Genomic DNA, 24726 nt, shown 5'->3' with positions numbered 1-24726 from the left:
TATTATTATTATTATTATTATTATTATTATTATTATTATTTATACAGACATTACTATATTGTACTATACACACTTACTGAAGAAAAATTGGAGTGAATTAGTGGATTTTGAAACAAAAGAATTTTTAAAAAAGCGAGCAATGCAGCGTAAGTAAGGAATTTTACATAATATACCTAGTGATAGACAAAAACACTAAATCAAAACATATTTTTTTGTAAATAAGTTGACTCAACCCTTTTCTGAGCTGCTTACCGAAAACAGAGTCCGGCTCCATGGCCTTTGGTCACAGGGGTCCCGGATTCGATTCCCGGCAGAGTCGTGAATTTTTACCATCATTGGTTAATTTTGCTGGCACGGGGGCTGGGTGTATGTGTGGTCTTCATCATAATTTCATCCTCATCACGACACGCAGGTCGCCTACCGGCGTCAAATCAAAAGACCTGCACCTGGCGAGCCGAACATGTCCTCGGACACTCCCGGCACTAAAAGCCATACGCTATTTCATTTCACCGAAAACAGAAGCTACGATAAATTTGCGTACCCCTTGAGACGATCCCGCGTACCGCTAATGGTACGCGTACCACACTTTGAATACCACTGTTCTAGAGAAAACGAATAACCAATAAAGGGTGTGCAATTAAAAATAAATGGGAAAAACTTCCTGGGCACTGAAACCTAACACGAAGCCGCTGGAGTACGAAAACAACACGACCCAACCAAGGAAAATCGGGTAGAAAAGGTGAAATAGAAGAGCTGGATATTAAAAAAAAAAAGCACACATTCACGATGTGTAAGCCCGTGGGGGAAGCTGAGTATTTATTATTCAGTTAGATAAATAGCGGTGATTGTTGTAAGGAGAAGATAACCATGAGTATCAGTCCCTTCTGTTTAGTAATAATAGCTTCATTAAAATCATGAGCATCAGTCCCTTCTTGTTTAGTTTCATTAACATTAATCTACACCCAGCTATGAAAATGATACTATGGATGGGGTTGCAATGCGATGTGGATCATCTTTGAAATGACTCGACTTTATTACATTTGAAATTGATAGCCCACTTCATGTTTCGTGAAATCTGATTTTCAAGCAAGAATGAAACCAAGAAAGACGTATTTTCCTCAAATTTAAATGAGCATTAAGTTTTAACTCTCAACAACTTATATAACATTAAAATTCATGCTCTCGGAGGCAATACTGGAAAAATTGATCTTTCCCGAAATTAGGCACATCTATTCTTATGTCACTCTTAACCTATATGTGTAAACTTTTAAATCCATACATCTTAAGAATATTTGTTAAGGCCTTAAATTAGTTCAGAAAACTGTTTGTTTCATGTTAATATAGGCAAGCAACAAAGCATTTAGGGACAACTAATTCTAATTTTTATCCATTTTTATAGTTTAATGGTTTTCAAGACTGAGTATTGGGTTTATCTAAAGACTAGCCACGTTTGAATTTAAACAAATACTGGAATGTATTTCAGTATATCACAGAGCACGACAAATCCTGGGCGCGAGGTCACCATGGCACCTAAAATCTTTTCTTTGGCGCCTTATATTTCTGAGTATAATCTCTCCCTTTATATGTTTATTGCCCGGTTTGCTGTCGCTGAACTATTGAAAAGCGCATGTAATAATACACAACCTCTTGACATTCCTAGCGATTTCTACTTTGATATTAATGTTATTACCGTTTTAAATAATAATCAAGGCACTGTATAAGAAAAATGAAATGTTAAGTACGAAAGTTTTGGCGTCGAGGAAATCTCTCGTAAAGAAAATATTACCCACATAGAAATAACTCAAATATTCTTCTCATGAAAATGACACGAATAATATCCTGCGATGCTCCTGTACTATCAAAATAGAATCTTATTTGCTATTGTAAAGTGAAATAGTGTGTACTATCGCGGAATTTATTTCCGTATGTTGACAGAATACAAAGCTCCTAGGCATGTGCATGGATACTAAAGACAAACTAAGGATGTCTTGTAAAGTATGGATTGTTTCTGGTATCATATTTGTCTTTAGGCAGGGAGATAATGTTTACATTTTAAGTTATTAATCCTTTAATATGACAGACTAATACAAACAAAGGAATTGTGCAATTTGGTGTTGTTGACAATAGTCATTTACAAGTTTCTTAGAACAGTATCAAAATATACGTATGCAACAATTAGCTACTTTCATAAATTTGTATACATAGTGGCATGTCTTATTTAGTCCAATGTTTTTACAATTTGTGGTAATCTGTTGGAGGCCTAGTGTATAAAACTATAATATCCCACTACCTATTGCTATTACTGCTAAGTTTTATTTTTTTCAGAAGGCTGGACGCTAGTATATTAACGATGCGAGTACTTGAAAAAATACTTGGTTCCTAGGTTTGAGTGTTGGCTCTTAGATTTAAAAACATTTTTCATGGTCTAAAAAATATATCAACATACTAAAGGTCACGTTGGAAATACACCAAATGAAGGAAGTTACATAATGAAATTATAACAAAGTATCCCATCAGTAACTGCATTGTTGATCCGGGACCTAAATCTGTTATCTGTTGGCGTGTTTGAAGATAAAGTGATCCATACTTCACAGTGCTGTGTCCAAAGCATAGATAGGGATTTTAACAGCATAAATGCTTTTTAATACAATGGTAGATATAAAATTAAAAAAAAAAAAACATAGCATAATACAGCCCTGAAGGGCCATGACCTACCAAGCGGCCGTTGCTCAGCCCGACAATGGTAGATATGACATTTTTAATTAACAGCACTGAATTGCTAATGAAGATGTGTTACTCACCGAGCCTGTTAAGGCCATGGCTGAAATGTCCTCTGTAGTCCGCAGCCACCAGAAGTTGTGCCTGTTGTTTGGCTGAATCTTTTCCGCAGCCCACCTTTACGAAGCAGTCTGTAATGAACCGCTCTACTTCAGCCCTTGACACAAGTCCGCCGCCTTCCCCTGGGCGGTAACGTGGATCAATGTCGGTCTTCGGTAGTTCTGTTTCCGATAGGGCGGGGTCGGTCTCCGATGGGTCGGTTTCGGTCACCGATGAGTCGGTCCTCGAGGTCGCCATGCTTCTGAAGAGTGTGGTACCTAGTCGCAGGAGGCAGTACCAGCGCTGTGATGGAAGCGTCAAGGCCATGTCGGATTGCGCGCGCAGGAGCAGTTATGGCAATCAGCGATGCACTGCAAAAGATAACATATTTTCTTGTGAGATGCTGTGTAATGTCTTGATCAAAGAGGATAGAATGGTCTTGATCTGCGAAAGTAAGGTTAGGATTTCGTAACTGTTGAGGGTTACCACATTATTCTAGCGGAATGTAGGACTTTAATACTCTAAAATGTAGGACATCGGAAAATCTGTGCACTGATAGGAAAATGTTATGAAAATAACCAATATTTAATGCATGTGACTGTCACATTAAACATAACAACAACAACAACAACGAAATCAGTCCTACTTTTATTGTAAAACATTATTTATATTTAAGTCCGACTCCATGGCTAAGCATGCTGGCCTTGGGTTCATGGGGTTCCGAGTACGATTCCCCGTCGGATCGGGGATTTTAGTACATAGCAGGGGTGGCCACTAACCTAAATTTTGGGAGCCGCAAATTTACGAAAGTTTAGGAGACAAAATTGGCAGCATGTTTACAAAATGGTCTATAAAATGAAGACGCGTTTTTCATTTTATAACCAATGTAAAGGTAAGGGTTATTCTGCCCGAAGGCAGGTCCGAACCTCCGCAGAGGTATGCCTGAACCGGAGTTAACGTACGGTAGGGTGGCCAGTTCCTTTCCGCTCCTCCATTCACTTACCCCCACCAACAACGCGTGGCAACCCATCCAAATCTTGACCACGCCCAATGTTGCTTAACTTCGGAGTTTTCACGGGATCCGGTGTTTCAACCCGGCTACGGCCGTTGGCTTATAACCAATGAAGGAACATTTATTTTCTACACTACACAGAACATTATTGTTCAGATACACATCAAGGAATGAGATTTGGCTTTTGAGAAGTGCTTTTTCGAGTGTTCATTTTTGCTGTTAGTTTTTTTTTGAAATCTGGCCGATTGGTAAGCGCAGTTCGCACAATTTCACTTAAATGTTCATCAGTTAGTTCAGATCGATACTTAGATTTAATGAATTTAAGCCGCACATTGCTGTTGCTGACTGCCGCAAACCGCGAGTTGTTGTTAGTTTCCATTAATTATATCAATTAATTTTACTCTAAACTTGGTGTCAAGAGCCGCACGAGACTGACTCAAGAGCCACGTGCGGCTCGCGAGCCTCGTTGTGGCCAGCCCGGGTATATAGATTTATCTCTATATTAAAAAGAGTTTACTGAAAACAGCTGTCCGTCTGTTCTACTGGACCAATTTGCTTCATTTCTCTTGTATTCTCTCCGGAATTACCTGCCAGTGAATCGAGAGATAATGATAGGTCTCTGAGTTCAGCCAACTTTGAGTAATCATAAAATCAGCAGGTTGTTAAGCGACTAACACTTTCATTAATATTCTGATACGTGTGATTTTCATCTATATTAATATTATAAACAGGAAAAATTTGTATATTTGTTTGTAACGGATAGACTCAAAACTACTGAACCGATTTTAAAAATTACTTCACCTATAGAAAGCTACATTGCCAGTGACTAACATGGGCTGTATCTTATTGTCAAACAGATTCGAGGGGGGGGGGGGCGACGGGGGGATATAAAAATAATAGGCTAATATAGGCGAAATCGAATTTGTCGTACAAGGACGAGACAAAGCTCATTTTAAGCGCTTTGACGCAAAGAACAAAACTCTGTAAGCTCTACGGGCCCGAAAACCATGTTTTAAGGCCCTAAAACGAACCGTTATGGAGATATTGGAAGCACACTAAGTTACCCCTGTTCTAGGAATCGGATGAAGAAACGAACGGCCGTAACCATGGCAACGTCAGCTCCAGGATTCTACAGCAGCTAGATTATGCATGTCCGTTTGGGCATAGCTGCCAACCAAAATTGGTACACATATGACTTACTATCTGGAAAAAATAAACTGTTGTGTAAGACGCTCATAGCACTCCTTTGGGCGGGGATGGAAAGGAAGTGAAGTATAAAAATAATAGCCCCGGATATCTCCGTAGTACAGCGACCAGCCCGACAATAACATAGATCTAATCTTATTCTTATATTTGTAATAGTTACGAAATGTCGGATTAAACAAATACATTCAATAATATTTATATATGTGGTACTATCTATGCTTACACCATAATTTCAAATATGACAAATAATTTCTACGTAGGTACTTAATACACCAGTGATATAAATATCTAATGAAGTCAGTCACACCGATAGTATGAGTAACTAAAACCAGTTTCTGATAACCCGTACGAAGAACGAGTACCGCACTTCTGCTAGTCCTTAATAACGTCATTGCATGTAGCCATGTTTGATTACTACTTGTCAAGCCAGAGAGTAAACACTTCCTCTGATCATGGAAGAATACTATCCTCTACTCGATATTTTATGATTCTCTAACCTTTCCCTTCTTCTTCATCTCTCTATCTGTTTACCCTCCAGGGTAGGTTTTTCCCTCGGACTCAGCGAGGGATCCTACCTCTACCGCCTCAAGAGCTTCAGACTCTGGGTCAGGAGATACAAGTGGGGAGGATGACCAGTACCTCGCCCAGGCGGCCTCACCTGCTATGCTGAACACGGACCTTGCGGGGGGATGGGAAGATAGACAAGGAAGAGGGAAGGATGTGTCCGTGGCTTTAAGTTAGGTACCATCCCGGCATTTGCCTGGAGGAGAAGTGGGAAACCACGGAAAACCACTTCCAGGATGGCTGAGGAGGGAATCGAACCCACCTCTACTCAGTTGACCTCCCGAGGCTGAGTGGACCCCGTTCCAGCCCTCGTACCACTTTTCAAATTTCGTGGCAGAGACGGGAATCGAACCCGGGCCTCCGGGGTTGGCAGCTAATCACACTAACCTTTCCCAGCTTCTGAATATACTCAACAGATGGCAGACCGTTCCTAATAACTTACATGCTGCTAGAGAAAACAGTCTGCGTACGTACAAAGGGGAAGGTATCAAGTCGACTAGACTTGTGTATGACCATTAATAAAGCGCAGGGACAAACTCATGAAAAAATGGGGAGTCTACTTACCCGAACCAGTATTCAGCAATGGCCAACTGCATGTTGCTGTTTGGGGTTATCACATTATTCTAGCGGAATGCATGCCTTTAATAATCTAAAATGTAGGACATGGGAACATCTCGGGCAAGTTCGCTTGAAAATGTTAGATCCAGATACGACCGAAAAGTCGAAGCACAGAGAATATTGTATGGAAAGAAGTGTTATAAACTACATTATCAGCAGTGCCGGACTGTTTGGCTCAGACGGTTGAGGCGCTGGCCTTCTGACTCCAATTTGGCAGGTTCAATCCTGGCTCAGTCTGGTGGTAATTGAAGGTGCTCAAATACGTCAGCCTCGTGTCGGTGGCACGTAAAAGAACATGACTGCGACAGACATATCAAGAAGAGTTATCTGACCTACTTACATTCATATTCATAAAAAAACAGAACACCTTGAAAAACCTGAGAAATTCATATATTCACAGGACATGTTCATTAGTATGTTCTGAAGAAACGATTAGCATTTCAGTCATTTCAGCATGTGTCCTGTTGCCTAGTAGGCACTGGGTCCTCCTCCATGGTCACTGATAACTTGTTCCATGCGTAATGGCATCGAAACATTTAAGCCGCAAATGGCGTCCTGAGGTATACCCATCCATGCTGCATTCACCTGGTTCCATAGTTCATTTTTGGTGGTTGATATTGGGTCACAACGCCACACCCGTCGTTTCACCATATCCCACATATATTCGATTGTCGACAAGTCCGGTGATTGGGCGGACTGGGGCAACAGTCTGATATCCTGTGACAACAAAAAGTTCGTGCGCATGGGCCCTCCGAGCCGGAGTACCCCCAAGGGGGAGTCCTCTCTCCGATTTTACACGGCCTATATGTGAACGATCTTCCCACCCTACAAGGTGTTGAAGTCCAGCAGTACACTGATGGTGATGACAGCCATTTATACCACTCAGCGGAGAAATGACTATGCCGTCAGAGCGCTACAGAAATTGATATCACTGTTCTGGAAGTGGTGCGTAAGGAACAAGGTGAAAATTAATCCTCCCAAAACGCAGGCAATTGTTTTCACCAAGCGTCTTCCTAGAATTAGCCATCTTACTATTAACAATGTCCCACTGTCTTGGTCTAATAAAATTAAATATTTAGATCCGACAGTGGACCGCGGGTTAATGTGGAAACTGAATCTAGAATAGGCCTTACAGCACGGGTGGCAGCCCTGAGACCTCCGCTATATAATAGGCACATCTCTAAGTCTATAAAGAGAAACCTATATCTAGCATGTGTCAGGCCTATCCTCCTATACGGCTGTGAGGCCTAGTGCTATATTCCGAAATCCCACAAGCAAACCCTTCAACGTTGTCAAAATAAAACCCTCCGCCGGATGACTAATGCTTCTATTCTGAGATATAATAAAAAGATACGAACTGAACTTCGTATTCCGCTTATTAGATCTCACATAAACAAAATAGTCAAGATGGCTAAGACTAGAATCCTCCTAAGTCACTCTACCGACCCAGGCATCCTACTCTTAAAACAGGTCGTAAGGACCAAGAAGCCGAACACCCGTTTCAAATATCGCGGCCCTTGGCTCACTTACGACCTGTTTTAACTGGTCACCCCACCCCCTCCCCGCCTTTTTCGGCCTTATCTGACACATAATAATTAAACCTGTCAAAATTAATTCCCCCGCCCCTTGGAAAGGCCCGTTTGTTAACAAGGAAGCTTTCTGCTTCTTCAAATTTCTTCCTCTCTCTAAATGTTACTCCGATCCTTTCATTTGAATTTTTTTAACAGAGTAGCGAAGAGGCGCGCGGCTGTGAGCTTGCATCCGGGAGATAGTGGATTCGAATTCCACTGTCGGCAGCCTTGAATATGTTATTCCGTGGATTCCCATTTTCACGCCAGGCAAATGCTTGAGCCGTACCTTAATTACGGCTACGGCCACTTCCTTCAAACTCCCATGCCTTTCGTATCTCATCGTCGCCATAAGACCTATCTGTGTCGATGCGACGTAAAGCCACTAGCAAAAACAAAAAAAAAAAAAAAAAAATCACTTCCAGGTAAATGACAGGACAGTTCATATCCAGAGGCCACATCAGATTCCTTCCACCTTATTACCCTATTTCATTCACCTTCATTCATTTCGTCTTCATTAGTTCCTCAACTGAGATTGGCGTCAGGAAGGACATCCGGCCGTAAAAATATGGCATGTAAATTCATCTCGCCTCTTCCCCGACCCTGTATGAAGAAACGGGGCTAAGAGGTAGGCATACATGCATACATACATACATACATACATACATACATACAGATTTCCTGCAAGATTTCTGGCCTTAAAAAGATATAATAAATATTTAAATTAAAAATATGTCCTTCACAGAGTCTATCAATAGCTTGTTTCTCTCCTCAGTCGATTGAGCGTAAATCGATTTTAAAAAATTAGAATGCGATTTGCATTATAGGCAAGAAAACGAACAAATCAATTCTTTTACAGTATGTTACTTCCTGCAACCATAACAACTACCTGGAAAACTTTATTTCGCCCCCAAAAACAATTATTGTCCGTATGGTCAAGCTGCTTACAATAATGTATTCTTCGTCTTGCGAGCCCAGCTTGGCAGGCTCGATGTTGGCTCAGTCTGGTGGTATTTTGAAGGTGCTCGAATACGTTAGTCTCGTGTCGGTAGATTTACTGGCACGCAAAATAACTCCTGTGGGACGGAATTACGACGCCTCGGCATCTCCGAAAACCGTAAAAGTAGTTAGTGGGATGTAAAAACCTATAACATCATTATAATTTATCCTTTCTTCCGCGACTGGAAAATACATTTTTTGTGAGTGTATTGACTTTCTAAATTGTAGGGAAATTTTCGGGATTTTCCAGACGTCCGGTAACCTTATAATTCCTACCACCGAGCTCGATAGCTGCAGTCGCTTAAGTGCGGCCAGTATCCAGTATTCGGGAGATAGTGGGTTCGAACCCCACTGTCGGCTGCCCTGAAGATGGTTTTCCATGGTTTCTCATTTTCACACCAGGCTGTACCTTAGTTAAAGCCACGGACGCTTCCTTCCCACTCCTAGCCCTTTCCTGTCGCATCGTCGCCATAAGACCTATATGTGTCGGTGCGACGTAAAACAACTTGCACATGTAACTCCTACCAGCCACACTAGAGTATTTTTGCAGCCTATGAAAAGAAACAGATGGCTTAACAATAGAAAAATATCTTTCGAAATTTCCAGATCTCGAGATAATAATAATAATAATAATAATAATAATAATAATAATAATAATAATAATCGTATGGTCCCAGCTATATCGTGTATAGGCACTTTAAGCTGCCGACGCCGTTTAGGCTGCCTTCATGTCAATTTCGACTCTCAGTTCTAAATACCAGATAGTAGAGAAATAAGACTTCTGTTAGGTGATGTATGATGGTAAGGTAAGGGTTATTCTGCCCGAAGGCAGGTCCGAACTTCCGCAGAGGTGTTCCTGAGCCGGAGTTTACCTGCGGTAGGGTGGCCAGTTTCTTTCCGCTCCCTCCATTCCCGTACTCCCCCACCAACAGCGCGTGGCAACCCATCCAACTCCTGACCACGCCCAATGTTGTTTAACTTCGGAGATCTCACGGGAATGCATGATGGAGTTTTAATTAATTTTGTCGGGTAAGTACCGAATATGTCCGCCTCTGTGGTGTAGTGGTTAGTGTGATTAGCTGCCACCCCCGAATTCGATTCCCGCCTCTGCCACGACATTTGAAAAGTGATACGAGTTTTGGAACGGGGTCCACTCATCCTCGGGAGGTCAAGTGATCAGCCATCCTCGAAGAGGTTTTCCATGGTTTCTCACTTCTCCTCCAGCAACTAAAGGCCACAGCCTCTTCCTTGTCTATTCCTTCCGCTCTTCCCATCTCCTCACAAGGCCCCTGCTCAGCATAGGAGGTGAGGCCGCCTGGGCGAGGAACTGTTCATCTTCCCCAGTTTTATCCCCCGACCCAAAGTCTCACGCTCCAGTATACTGCCCTTGAGGCGGTAGAGGTGGTATCCCTCGCTGAGTCTGAGGGAAAAACCAACCCTGGTGGGTAAACGGATTAAGAAAGAAAGAAAGAAAGAAAGAAAGAAAGAAAGAAAGAAAGAAAGAAAGAAAGTACCGGATATGTCACCGGAACATATTTTACATGCCAACATCGTACCGTATGACATGAGTAGTCAATGGACTTTTCCCCGCCTTTCAAAAATCTGACTACCTCTGCCGGGCTTGAACAACGATCTACGGATCCGAAGGTCGAGAGTCTACTACTGAGAGTGAAATTTCCCTTTATCAACTCCCTCACTTTCTTAAAATTTATATCTCAGAGCTAACTATAGTAAATATTTCACGATGTGGAAGTTTTATTTCAGAATCAATCAATCAATCAATCAATCAATCAATCAATCAATCAATCAATCAATCAATCAATCAATCAATCAATCAATCAATCAATCAATCAATCAATCAATCAATCAATCAATCACTCAATCACTCAATCAATCAATCAATCAATCAATCAATCGCCACTGATCCGCATTTAGGACAGTCGCCCAGGTAGCAGATTCCCTACGTATATGTTGCTTACGTAGTCTTTTCTTAAATAAATGCAAAAAATTTGGAAATGTACTGAACATCTCCCTTTGTAAATTATTCCAATCCCTAACTCCTCTCCCTATAAACGAATATTTGCCCCATTTTGTCTGCTTGAATTTCAACTTTATATTCATATTGTGATCTTTCCTACTTTTAAAAACACCACTCATACTTATTCGTGTACTAATCTCATTCCACGCCTCTCTCCACTGACAGCTCGGAACATACCACTTAGTCGAGCAACTCGTCTCCTTTCTGCCAAGTCTTCCCAGTCCAAACTTTGCAAAATTTTCGTAACGCTATTCTTTTGTCGGAAATCACCCAGAGAAGGCACAATGGCCTTAACTACGCCAATAAACACATAAAGAACTAATCGTGCTGCTTTCCGTTGGACATTTTCCACAGTTTTCGAATCAAGTGATCCTGGTGAGAGACCCATACGCTGGAACCATACTCTAGTTGGAGTCTTACCAGAGGCTTATATGCCCTCTCCTTTACATCCTTACTACAACCCCTAAATACCCTCATAACCATGTGCAGAGATCTGTACCCTTTATTTACAATCCCGTTTATATGATTACCACAATGATGATCTTTCCTCATATTAAAACCTACTGACGGCGCAGAAAGTATGTGCGGTCGAGTTTAAACGCTAATAAAGTTTAAACCGGTCCACCAGTCTAAAATATAATCACACCACCGTAAAGCTTGTTTTATTTTGCGTTCTTTGAAGGTATTTTCATATTTTTATTATGTTTCCTGTGAATGTTATATTAGGCGGAACGCAAAAAGTACCCATTTTCTTGCCCGTTTTTTGTAAACAACAATTTTGTAGTACCATTACATGAAAACGCACAGTTCGATTTTCATGAGATTTAGGGGGATTTTGGAATGTACTATTAACAATAAATTTCTGAAGTTTAATTACTTTATACGCTTTGGAAAAATGTTGTTGTTGTTTTTGTAAAAGGCTGCCTTTTTGATACTGAGTGGTCTCCCGAAATCGAGATTGAGTTCATCAGAAAGACCTCAAGTTATTTGTTTAAAATAACAAATAGGCTATAATGTTTATACCGAAAACATACAATGATTTCTGTATTTTATACCGATATTTATTTGAAAGGGAGTGATAGGCGTTCCGGTGTGAAATCAGCTTGCTTTCGCCAGGGGTAGTACAATTTACAGATAAGGACAGTTAGCGTAAGCCTGAACGTGTTCACTTATGTTCTGGCACTCGCGTGTTATATTAGCGAAAGTTTCTAATCAAATTCTCGCTTGTTTAGTTTTTACATTTCCCATAAGCTTTTCACATGAGGGCTTTGGACTTCCGAAGGCAACTTTTAAAATGTTTTTTTGGGGGCCGATGACCTCGTTGTTAGGTCCCTCTAAACAACAAGCATCATTTTAAAATATTTTTATTTATTGAATTTTTGTTTTTTTTTCGTATTTTGTTGATTTAGACTATTATGTACAATGCACTGTATATACAATACTGTATAACGGTTACTATTTACAATGTAAGTCATTTATTTATCTACATATGATATATTATCACTGAAGTGGAAATTATCATCGTCACTTTCGGAATCCGGGTCCTCAAGATCAATAATCAGAGGCTATGTCATTAACGTATTTTCTGAGAGATGATATTTCTCCCAATAATGTTCAATTTTCTGTACGTGCATTACACACTTTTTACAAAGTTCACGTGTCACGGAATGTAAAGTTTCCTCACACAGATCTCTGATTTCATTACACGGTTCACTTTTTCTTGTGGATTTGCCATTTTATCACTTGCTATTTTATTTTTCACGTAAGCCCAAATTAGATCTGTGGCATTTAACTCTCAATGCGCAACAGGCAACCACATCAATTTAACATCTTGGCGCAATTATTTCGTGATTTGATCAAGTCACTTTTGAGCAATTCCAAAATAAGGTTTAGCGTGATCAACCAGTGCAGCTTTTGTTAATATACTGAAGTTAAAGGCATCGGCAGGCAGTAGTCTTCAGCCAAGTTATTGCTGAATTTTTTGTTTCCGTATGCATCGTATGGTAAAGGTGCCTTATAATCACAATAGCTAACTTCGGTGGGAGTTTCATCAAAATCTTGCGAAACCATTCGTCAAGATGCCGAGAATTCTTCTCCTTGTGATAGTCTCTAGTTCCTTTCTTTCCTACAAAGCAGAGTTCCGCCCCTTCCAAAAAGCCGTCTTCACTACCTGTATGTAGTATACTGTAATTACACGTTTTCCAGCTCCAGATGGGGTTCTAAAGCCCCTCTCCATTTAAAACCTCCAGTAAATGACCACGATAGTAATCTTAGTTTGAGGAATTACAATTCAACGCTTCTATTACGTTTTCTTGCAACGCATATTTAACCATGTGATTTTGACCGCACCACGTCTCATGTGTGTCAATACACTTTATTCCCACTTTCTCTGAGTGGTCGTATTTTCTTAAAAATGCATGCCGTGAAGCAGCAGCAGACACTGATTCCGTAAGGACAGGCTTTTTGCTTAATTTTATAAACCTAAAAGTTTATCCTTCAGTATTTTAATAGTTGGAAACAGTTTCACCAGAAGGAACTCGTGAATAGACCTGCGCGAATTACTCCAATAGTGAATTGATCCACTTGAATACACGGCCGTCCGCTCGATATTCTCTTCCTCTTAGAGGGGTTTGATTTTTCGCATTTTCCGCTTGAACTTCCTGCACTGATCGGAGCGAAATACCAAGACAATCTGCCACTCGTTGGCACACAGGATATCGGTTTTCACGTAGCCTTTCTCCATCTAGCGTGAAAAAGCAAATTGGACTTGCTGTACAGTTATACGTATTTCGCCTTCCGTAAACCATGACCTCGGGGACATTTTTAACTCTGTATTAACTGAGCAATACAGCCAGTGGTACTGAAAGCCCATATTAATGCAAATAACTAAACCACAAATAAGTTTGGAAATACCATGATTCACCTGCTTGTGATCTTATCGTGGAAGGGAGTTCACCGCAACGAGGTTTGCCCATTTACTGGACAACCCTTTGCTCAAGCTGCTTGATACACCTGAGTGCATATCGCTCGCTCGCTTCAATTAAAAATCGGTATAAAATTCAGAAGGCATTGTATTTTTTCGGTATACAACGATTTGAAACAAAGCACTTCATACCTTTCTCATGAACTCAATCTCGATTTCGGAAGACCACCAAGAAGCAAACGGACAGCCTTTTACAAAAGTAATAACTTCTTTGCCAAAGCGAGTAAAGTAATTACACTTCAGAATTATAGTTATAATAGTGCATTCCATAATCCACCTAAATTTCGTGAAAATCGGACTGTGCATTTTCATGTAAAGATACTACAAATTTGTAGTTTACATTTTTAAACATTTGGTTTACGCCACACAGACACAGATAGGCCTTGTGGCGACGATAGGATAGGAAAGGGATAGGAGTGGGGAGGAAACGGCCGTGGCCTTCATTAAAGTACAGCTCCAGCATTTGCCTGGTGTGAAAATGGGAAACCACAGAAAACCATCTTCAGAGCTGCCGACAGTGGGGTTCGAACCCACTATCTCCCGGATGCAAGCTCACAGCTGCGCGTCCCTAACCGCACAGCCAACTCGCCCGGAGTTGCTTACAAAAAACGGACAAGAATATAGGTACTTTTTGCGTTCCGACTAATATAACCTTCACATGAAGCAATAAAAATATGTAAATTACACCAAAGAACGCAGAATAAAACAAACTTTATGATGATGTGATTGCATTTTAGATTGGTGGCCTGGTTCAAATTTTATTAGCGTTTAAACTCGACCGCACATACTTTCTGCTCCGGCAGGAGGTACTTACAGTGATTCTGATAAGGAACTTCCACTCCATCAACGCAGTAGTTAAAACCGAGAGGACTTTTCCTATAATTGAAACTCACAACCTGACTTTTAACCCCATTTATCATCATACCATTGCCCCCTGTCCATCTCATGACATTGTCGAGGTCTATATGCAATTGCTCACAATCTTGTAACTTGTTTATTACTCTATACAGTATGACATCATCTGCTAAAAGCCTTATCTTTGATTCCAGTTCTTTGCTCATATCATATTGTCGTTGTTCCGGCAATAGCTCCTTTGTGCAAAACACGAAATTTTTTAGGAGATGCAAAAAACAAGTTTGTTGGTAGAATACTGCACCTTTATTGATCAAAGCATTTTAATAACATTTGTTTGCACTAAGATATCATAATAATTAACATCAGTGTTCATGAAACATGTAGATATTTACAATAATGGAAATATATTCATAGAATGCACATAGAAGGTTTTGCCTGTTCCTTTTCACCACATAAGAGAAACGCACCCAAATAATATACTAAGCTTCATTATTAATTTACGTTATTGCACACATCGTTTTTATAACATAACATATTTTTCTGCTTACGCTGTTATGTAACAAAATCCAATAAACTTTTAGAAAAATACATTTGAGTTCAAAAAGATAAATACTGAGAAAATAGGTAAGGATGACAATTATTTTCATTGTTTATCCAACATTTTGCTGCTTTCTCATCTTCACTTGTATTTCAGAGAGTCGTAAAATGAGTGATGATCTTTTTCTATTACTGACTTGAGTTCTTGAAGATGCTTGAATTTAGATTTCGTGATTGGAATTTGTGATGTGTAGAGTGGTTGAACCATGGTGTGATGACATTCTTTACGTCTGTGAGGCAACAGTTTCCACTTCTCGAAGCGTGCTACCTTGTAAGATATTTCACCACATGGACTGTATTTTAACATCCTTATATCATGGGCAGTGGGATCCCCAACCTTCTTACCAGGTCTCAGGGAGGGCAGGATGCAATTCAATCCTTCAAAATTTCTGAAAAATGAAAATTCGTTGACAATAATGTTGTATGGCTTTTTAGGCCTAACCATTCTCATTGATGTATTGTAGTCCATGGGTGAATATATTGGTGGATTGAAGTACTGCTCTAGAGTAGAATGTACACTATCTGCTTCTAACATTGTATGGCCCTTTTCAAGGAAGACTTGCTCAATAATAATGGAGTTTGTCTTGAAAACATTGCTCAGGGCACTGGCCAGAGTTTTGTTCCGGTTCTGGTAGGCGCACCCATCAGAAATTAATATACTTGTACTGTTTTGGTATATGTTCCAAGTAATGGACTTTGCAAGACACAAACTCATTTGGTGAAACACTCCCATTACGGCCCTGCAGTAGTGACTAGGAACTTTAGGCAGATGATCTAGCTACTCTTTCTCTTTGCCACACTCGCTAACCCGTTGTTTCTTTGCAAGTAGTTCATTTGAGTCTACAGCATGCCCACTGTTATTGAACAGAGAACAATCGTCGTTGCTTGTCCACTTTTTAAACGTATCTTCGCCAATCGCTAGGGTGTTTATAAATACAGTTCTGCATGTTCTAATCTTTTCACCCGATGGTTTTCGTAAAAATACATCATGTTCTGTGTTCTTCCTAGTGTCTTCCACTGTTGATTTCCTCCTCCTTAAAACATTTCTTGTTGTTACACAACCACGAACGAATGTTTTCTTTTCACTCCAAGAATTTAAGTTCCAGGAGGTGCTAAATACTTTATTTCTCTCTTCATCTATTATCTCAGCGCACCGAAAACTGCGCTCAGATTTCTTAGTAGTGGTTGTGTGTTTGCATCTACGCAGAACTTGCTTGGATACCCTTAAACGATTTTGAATCGCCTTATCCTCAGTCTTCTGAAATCCTACGTATTCCAGTCCCTCGAGTCTTTTATGTTTATTAATCTTCCTCTTCGAACCACATTCTATAATGTTTGGATTGTCAACGACCTCACAGTTCTCCCCTTCCTCTTCTTCCGTATCACGGCTTCGTTTTTCTTTCCCCGTAGCATCCTGTTTATTTATTTCTTCTATGCCACACTCCACATTTAGATGTCCACTTTCCAGAAAATCTTCAACACACAGTTCACCAATGACTTGTAAACCAATATCTTTGTTGACACGCGTTTGAATAGTTTGTTCCCTGTCACAGCCATCCGTCACATTGCTGTTTTCCTCATCTATATTTAATCACTCAGTAAGCTCGGGACCTAGTTCAAACATTAAGGGCCCCATAGACGGTCCGTCTTAGCGCCCGTCTTACCTGCGCAGTTCTAAGACGACAGGTAAGACGGACCGTGTGTGGTAGAATTTTCATCCCTGTACCGTCTTAAGGGCCCCATACACGCGCAGACTTAGTCGGAGGTAAGTCTGCACAAACCAGTCTCTTCAGACATGTCTCTGTGTGTATGGCCGATAAGTCTGCCGACAAAAAGTCTGCAGGCAAGTCTCTGACATTCTAGTGCTGCTTGAATTCAGCCGGAGACTTTGCGACGAAAGCGCCATCTCAGAGTTGCGGCAGAAAATGTAAATGTGGTAACCTACAAATATGAAAACTGAAATTTATTTTTGCGGGTCTTTTTCGTGCAGAGCGCTAAACTGTGTCCAGATAACAACTCATCTTCTATACCGACTACCGGTATCTAATTAATTTCGATCCGCATACATTTTTCAACCATCCGAAGCCCATAATCTTAAACAGAAAACAGCTGAGCGTGACGTACCGTATTCAACTTCCTCGGTAAATAGTCATTTAGTCTGAGCGTGTGTGGGCAACTGCATACTTCCGACTTACCTCCCGGAGGCAAGTCCGTGCAGGTAAGTATTCCAGAAGTCTGCGCGTGTATGGGGCCCTTTAGACTTGGCTCGAAGTGATTCTGGCAGCGCCTGATTTTTCTGTGCGTGTACAGGTAAGTCGGCGAGCAAGTTGGAGCGTGTGTGGGGTCTTCAGACTTAGCGTCAGTTTTAACCAATTGCTCCTACAGTGCATTTCGCTCGTAGGACATAATGTCGGATTTAAGAATCATGCCTCGAGCGTTTCTAATGGAATTCATACAGCTATACCGTTGTAATCCGTGCTTGTGGAAAATCAAAAGTAAAGAGTACACGGTACAGGGTTATTTTTACATGTTTTCCATCAACCGCACCCAGACAATTTGGAAAATTCCATTTTCTTTCAAACTGCTGTCCAATACATATCCATTCATCTTCTTTTGTTGGAAACTGAAACAAAATAAAATTATTATTGTTATTATTATTAAATCATGCAACTAAAATATAATTTAACCCAATGCAATTAATTATATTTTTTGTTTTTGGGTTGGTTGGACGAAGACCGTTAATTTTCACACTACATTATATAATTGTTTCTTATTTGTACTCTAAGCATACATTATACTTTGTTTTACCTATATTAAATTAACATGAAATACATTTCCTTTTACCTTGTGCAAGAAACTTTTTTACTTACTTTGAGATACTGATCCTTGCGCACCTTATATATTGCAGAGCAAGTCTCAGGAATTATTACTCCCAAAGAATGGACTGAAATTGCAGCGGAAAATTTCAGATCTTCGTAACTTCCACCGGTTGCTAGGAAACGAAGTGTGACGTTGAGTCGTTCATGCGGTGTTATTGCCCGTCCCATTGTACTGTCACTCTTTCTGATATGGGGCGCTACCAAGTGAAGAAGGTATAAATACGTTTCACTGTCCATCCTCAAATAATTGTACCAGTCTCCTGGTTCAAGAGTTAAATCTTTCATTAAATTTACATGCGACAGTGTATCTCGTTTAACTAACCAAGCTTTTGCCCATTTTGATCAAGCCCTTTTCTTTTTAGCTTTTGATCTCAAAGCTAATGCTAGAGCGGTGTAAATTAGAAGTTCCTCCAACATGTTATCCGTGCACGAGTAGCGAAAACTGATCGCAAGTCTGACAGCAAAACGGAGCGTCTGTGTCCTCTTCCGTGTTCCGTCTTACCTCTCATCTTACAACTGCGCAGGCAAGACGAACAGTGGGACAATGGTGCAAGTCATAGTCTGTCACTATGTTATTATCCGGCTCCATGGCTAACTGGTTAGCGTGCTGGCCTTTTATCATAGGGGTCCCAGGTTCGATTCCCGGCAGGGTCGTGAATTTTAACCATCATTGGTTAATTTCACTGGCATGGGGGCTTCATCATCATCATTTCATCCTCATCACGACGCTCAGGTCGCCTACGAGGGTCAAATCAAAAGACCTACACCTGGCGAGCCGAAGATGTCCTCGTACACTACCGGCACTAAAAGCCATACGCCATTTCATTTCACTGTGTTATTGGCATTTTGTTTATTCTGCTCCTGTACCATCTGCACCATGAACTTCCCTCCTGAAAGCTTCTGGGAGAGAGAAAAGGCAAAATTTAGACTGAATCGTTTAGCTATGCATCACTTTGCAACAGTAATAATTGACTTTTGATATATTACAATGCTCCAAGACTTGAATTCCCTCCAATTTATCGTAAACATTGAATCTAAATCAACATAATACTTACTTGGTAATATGATGTATGACAGTTTCTCTTACAATGATAACGCACTCAAAACACAATAATCCAGACTAACGGAAGGTACTAAGGTTTGACATTCCACGCAAACTACAAATAATTCACTAATCCGCTACTCAAACATACCGCGAACACACACGCCAAACAGTTCAGAACTAAAGCAACAGGGTAAAACAAAATCTCCTATGTGACACTCAGACGTCCAATCATGTCGTTGCAAAATCATCTATGTGCACGCCTTGTCACATAGGAGATATTGCAGACTTAATATATGACACGAGCACATCGGAGATATTGTTTTCGTTAAAATTTATTGGTAAAATATTTATTTTCACATAGGTTTTTTTCCATGTGATGTGGCATGTCTCCTACAGTTTAATAAAGCAATAATCTGAAAATGGACAAAAATGTCACATAGGAGGTTTTGCAGAAACAATGACGATATATGAGAAAATATAAAAGTCCAATAATACTGCCGCTTTGGTGTTTCGTAGCTCAAAATACGGGGATGTGCTACAGCTTGAAACTACATAACATTCAATGTCTTAGGAATTACTTTAATGGGCATTTTTTCCTTAAGTGGTCGTTCGCTAAGATAAGGATAAGAAACACGAAATTCTATGTGTAAGACTTATCTCTAAAGATAATAGGCAGCTTCGTGTTGTTTGGGTGTATAGACCTGGCAAGGTTGGCGCTTGCGCTAATGTGGAATGTTATTTGATAAGATAATCAGCTTTGTGGGGAACGACACAGAAAGGAACGTTGTTGTAGCGAGTTATCTCCAATTTACCAAATATTAACTGGGAAGAAAACGCGAATAATAGAAATAATGGTCAACAATTGGTGAATAAGTTAATCTGGGAAGAGCAGTTGAATCAGAAGCTGATGGAAACAGATAGAGGGGAAAATATTCTAGACGTGATGCTGATAAAAAGCCAGTTGAGCTCTATAGAGAAACTGAAGTGATAGATCGTATTGAGTAATCATGTAGCAGTTTTTGATGTAGTTAAAAAAAGTGTGAAGGAAAGCAGTTCTAGGCAGTACTACAAGGTTGATAAAAGAGGCATGGGTGAATTTTTAAAATTAATCCCTGGAAAATGGCAAACAAAAAGTAAATAGCCTACGGGGCGAGTTTAAAGCAATTGTTGAATAGTGTGAAAACAGGTATGGTTCTTTAAAAGTGGTAAGAATTGGTAAGGACTTTCATATTGTCAAAGCCAAGGGTGAGAATGAGACAGGTCAGTGAAAGTAACAAATTTGATCTAGTGTATACAGAAGACACAGTACACTGTAAACATTAGGTCTCGCCAACAAAGGCAAGAGGAAGAAATTCCGAGATATTTTTGGAATATGATAAAACTATACACGATGCATGGTTATTTTTCTGAAAAGGTTTATGGAGAAACATGAAAAACAACTTGCACAGTCTGAACATCATTATTTTGACAACGTTGGCTTCTTAAAAGATGCTTAATTTTATTTATTTTTTGGTAAAATAAGGGAAAAGTAGACAGATAAGCCACATATTTGAAGGATGCTATAAAAGATACCATTTCTTTATCTTCTGTAAAATGGCTTGGCAGTGTACGAGTCTAGGCTAAGGCAATCTGCATGATCGGTGGCTGGTCCAAATGGGGCTGGGAGGACTGCACTCAGATGATTACGATGCTGCACTGCTGAGAGCCTGAGAACATGCCTTACTTATGCCGTTACGAAATCTCAGCCGATTCATGTACAGTAGCTCCAAAAGTATTCGCTGTTAGCCAGGGTCGAAGCCCTTTCAGTCCCATGGCGAGCAAGAGTCAATTTTAACATGGCAACAACAAGCACATGGAGTGCCAAGAGTTTTGACTGGCCTTCAAACATGGACTACCTCATCCGAATTCGAACCGGCAAACTACAGATCATGAGTCGGGCACTTCGATTTCAAAGAAGATTTCAGTCATCATTAATCTTCATTTAGAGCTGTTGCCCAGATGGCAAATTCCTTATCAATGATTACAAAGAACTTGGAAAATGATCGAACATTTCCCTTGGTAAATTATTCCAATCCCTAATTCCTCTTCCTATAAATGCATGTTTGCTCCAATTTGTCCTCTTGAATTCGAACTTTATCATTGCTCTACCGAGGCAGCCAATGCTCAGGGGTTGATTATTTAAATAATAGACCTTTTAGAACAATCACTATCATCATCAATCAGCAGCAGGAGCAGCAGCAGCAGCCAATGCTTGTAGATCGTCTGAGATCAGTAACATGGAAGTCGAGCACCAATTACAATCGGAAAAAGCTACCAGGAGAGAAATTAACGAGGTTGTAAGTAAAGGTTGCAGATCTCTTCATATTATTGTTAGGGTATTTAGAGGTTGTAGTAAGGATGTAAAGGAAAGGGCATACACGTCTCTGGAAAGACCCTAATTAGAGTATAGTTCTAGTGTATGAGTCCAACACCAGGATTACTTCACGTCCGGCTCCATGGCTAAATGGTTAGCGGGCTGGCCTTTGGTCATAGGGGTCCCGGTTCTATTCCAGGCAGGGTCGGGAATTTTAACCCTAATTGGTTAATTTCGCTGGCACGGGGGTTGGGTGTATGTGCCGCCTTCATCATCCTTTCTTCCTCATCACGACGCGCGAGCCGAACATGTCCTCGGACACTCCCGGCACTAAAAGCCATACGCCATTTTATTTACAATAACAGTTCATCTCGTATGTTGACACTATGTAGTCGTAATTTTTTCGTGACTTACGAGATTATACGAACTGCCACTGCCGTGTTGTGAAAATCACTAGTGTTACATATGCGGGTATCAGTAAAGCATATTTTCTTTTTCTGTGGGATTGTAAGTCTGTTTGGATAATACTAGTCAAGTAAAATCGTGGCATGTTCGAATAATGAATACCGACAGCCTGTCTTCCAGTCATTGACCGGGTCAGGAATGGGATGAATGAAGCAGATATTGTTAGTACGATGGGGTCGCTACTCCCAAAGTGATTTATTAATGAATGATAAATGCTATGAAATGAGAATGGAGAGTGTTGCTGGAATGAAAGATGACAGGGAAAACCGGAGTACCCGGAGAAAAACCTGTCCCGCCTCCGCTTTGTCCAGCACAAATCTCACATGGAGTGACCGGGATTTGAACGACGGTATCCAGCGGTGAGAGGCCGACGCGCTGCCGTCTGAGCCACGGAGGCTCAATAATGAATATAGTTTGTGTGAAATGACGAACGTAGCATTTTATTATTTGGCCTTATTTCGTCCAATTTTTATGTATAGAATTCAATTAGGAAGTCTAAGAAGCAAGAAAAATCTGCAAGGTCTCCTCTGAAAAGGAAATTAACGTTACCTCCTCTATTCTGTGATAAGTTTCCGAGATAATGAGAATCAGTTGAAATGGAAGGAAATTTCGTTATCAACCTAACCTTAACTTGTTTTGTTTTGTCTTGCTTGACCTTGGTACGGTTAGCAGACTTAACCTTTGTGCATTCTTATTGACTTACGACATATGCGTATGTGCTTGTGTGTATTATTAGAGCGTGGTTTCATTTCAGTCCAACACGTTATAGCAGATTTCAAGAAGGGAGCTGAATTATTATTTACACCAGACAAACACTGGAAGAATACGGTTATAGTAAAGCGTATATCAAAATAAAGGCAGAACTATACAACATTCAATTGGGAACATGCATCATTTTCAAAAATATTTTTTTTGAAAAGTACACCAATGAAATAGTGCGTAAACGTATTACATTGTGGTATGTTGCCTTGTTTTCTACCATTAAAAAAATATTTAATAGTGCCTTTCCGCAAGGCGAGTGAAACGGCCTCTGACGTAAGCGGCGCGCTGTGACGTCACGATCCAGTACCGCATGCAGCTCTACCAGCCTTTGTGCATCAGCCGTTGCTAAAAGGCGATTGTTTATTATTCATGATCGCAAATAACTTCAAAATGACGGAAGAAAGGTTCAAAACAGCACAGTCAGACAATCTACCATGTGTAGACGTAATCATTCTTGAAAAATAGTGACTTTTGTGGCCGCAGAAATTCGCGGATAACAAGCAAGTTTGTAAGTGGCGTCTTTTATATACGTGCAATGTACTGTAACCCATAGTATTAGGATAACAACGAACCTGGATAGATATCACATCACTTTCAACATTTCCTTCTAGACTGATTCCCCTATTAAAGAATAACATTACATTTTCGGTCTTTCAGCATTAGTAAAGTAAGAAATCGGATTTCAGCACTAACATAAACATATAGGTAGCATTATAGTACTAGTCCGCTTCTGTGGTGTAGTGGTTAATGTGTGCCACTCCCGGAGGCCCGGTTTCGATTCCCGGCTCTGCCATGAAAGTTGAAAACAAATAGTACGAGGGCTGGAACGGGGTCTACTCAGCCTCGGGAGGTCAACTGAGTAGAAGGGTTTCGAATCCCACCTCAGCCATCCTCGAAGTGGTTTTTCGTATTTTCCTACTTCTCCTCCAGGCACCTAAGGCCACGGCCGTTTCCTTCCCTCTTCCTTGTCTGTCCCTTCCGATCCTCCCATCCTCCAACAAGGCCCCTGTTGAGCATAACAGGTGAGGCCGCCTGGGCGAGGTAATGGCCCTCCTCACCCGTTACATCACCATACTCAAAGTATCACGTTCCAGGACACTGCCCTTGAAGTGGTAGAGGTGAAATCCCTCGCTGAGTCCGAGAGAAAACCAACCCTGAAGGATAAGCTGATTAAGAAAGAAAGAAAGATCATAGTACTATAGGGCTATAATCTATCATTCCCAAAAATATGTATATTTATGGTTGGGACAACTGGCCTACCCACTTCCGGGGCCCATGAAAGAGAATTAAATGTCTTTGTGGAGGGAAAAAGTTAAACATGATAAAGATAAATATGACTTCATCTAGTTTTCACAAGTCGGGCTGAGTGGTTCAGACTGTTGAGGTGCTGGCCTTCTGACCCCAGCTTGGCAGGTTCGATCCTGGTTCAGTCCGGTGGTAGTTGAAGGTGCTCAAATACGTCAGCCTCGTGTCGGTAGATTTACTGGCACGTAAAATAACTCCTGCAGGACTAAATTCCTGCACATCGGCGTCCCCGAAAATCGTAGAAGTAGTTAGCGGGGCGTGAAACCAGTAACATTAATTACATTTGGCTTTTAACAAGCTGAGCATATCAGGAAAGAAAAGTGTCCTGGTGACATTTTAGTCGCTCAATACAGGAATGTATTTGGGTGCTCTGACTTTTTTTTTTGCTTTACGTCACACCGTCACATATAGGTCTTATGGCGACGATGGGACTGGAAAGGCCTAGGAATGGGAACAAAGCGGCCGTGGCCTTAGGTACAGCCTCAGCATTTGCCTGGTGTGAAAATGGGAAACCACGGAAAACAATCTTCAGGGCTGCCGGCAGTGGGGTTCAAAACCCACTATCTCCCGGATGCGAGCTCACAGCTGCGCGCTCCTAACCGCACGGCCAACTCGCGCAGTATTTTTACTCTTCGATTTATTGACTTGGCTTGTATAACC

The 24726-nt window shown here is 40.7% G+C and overlaps 1 protein-coding gene across 1 annotated transcript in view; it reads right to left on the bottom strand.

Moving 5' to 3' along the window:
• The window catches only part of LOC136874127 (uncharacterized oxidoreductase YjmC), a 205722-nt gene that overhangs the window by 119269 nt on the left and 61727 nt on the right, over window positions 1–24726 (bottom strand). Inside the window, exon 2 of the mRNA XM_067147686.2 lies at window positions 2802–3188. Coding sequence (XP_067003787.2) covers window positions 2802–3144 — 343 coding nt within the window. The 5' untranslated portion in view covers window positions 3145–3188. The remainder of the gene's footprint in view (window positions 1–2801; window positions 3189–24726) is intronic.

The sequence above is a fragment of the Anabrus simplex genome, chromosome 5 (genome assembly GCF_040414725.1).
Source record: "Anabrus simplex isolate iqAnaSimp1 chromosome 5, ASM4041472v1, whole genome shotgun sequence".
Taxonomy (NCBI): domain Eukaryota; kingdom Metazoa; phylum Arthropoda; class Insecta; order Orthoptera; family Tettigoniidae; genus Anabrus; species Anabrus simplex.
The sequence above is the reverse complement of the archived record's forward strand: the minus strand, read 5'-3'. Positions and strand labels throughout refer to the sequence as shown.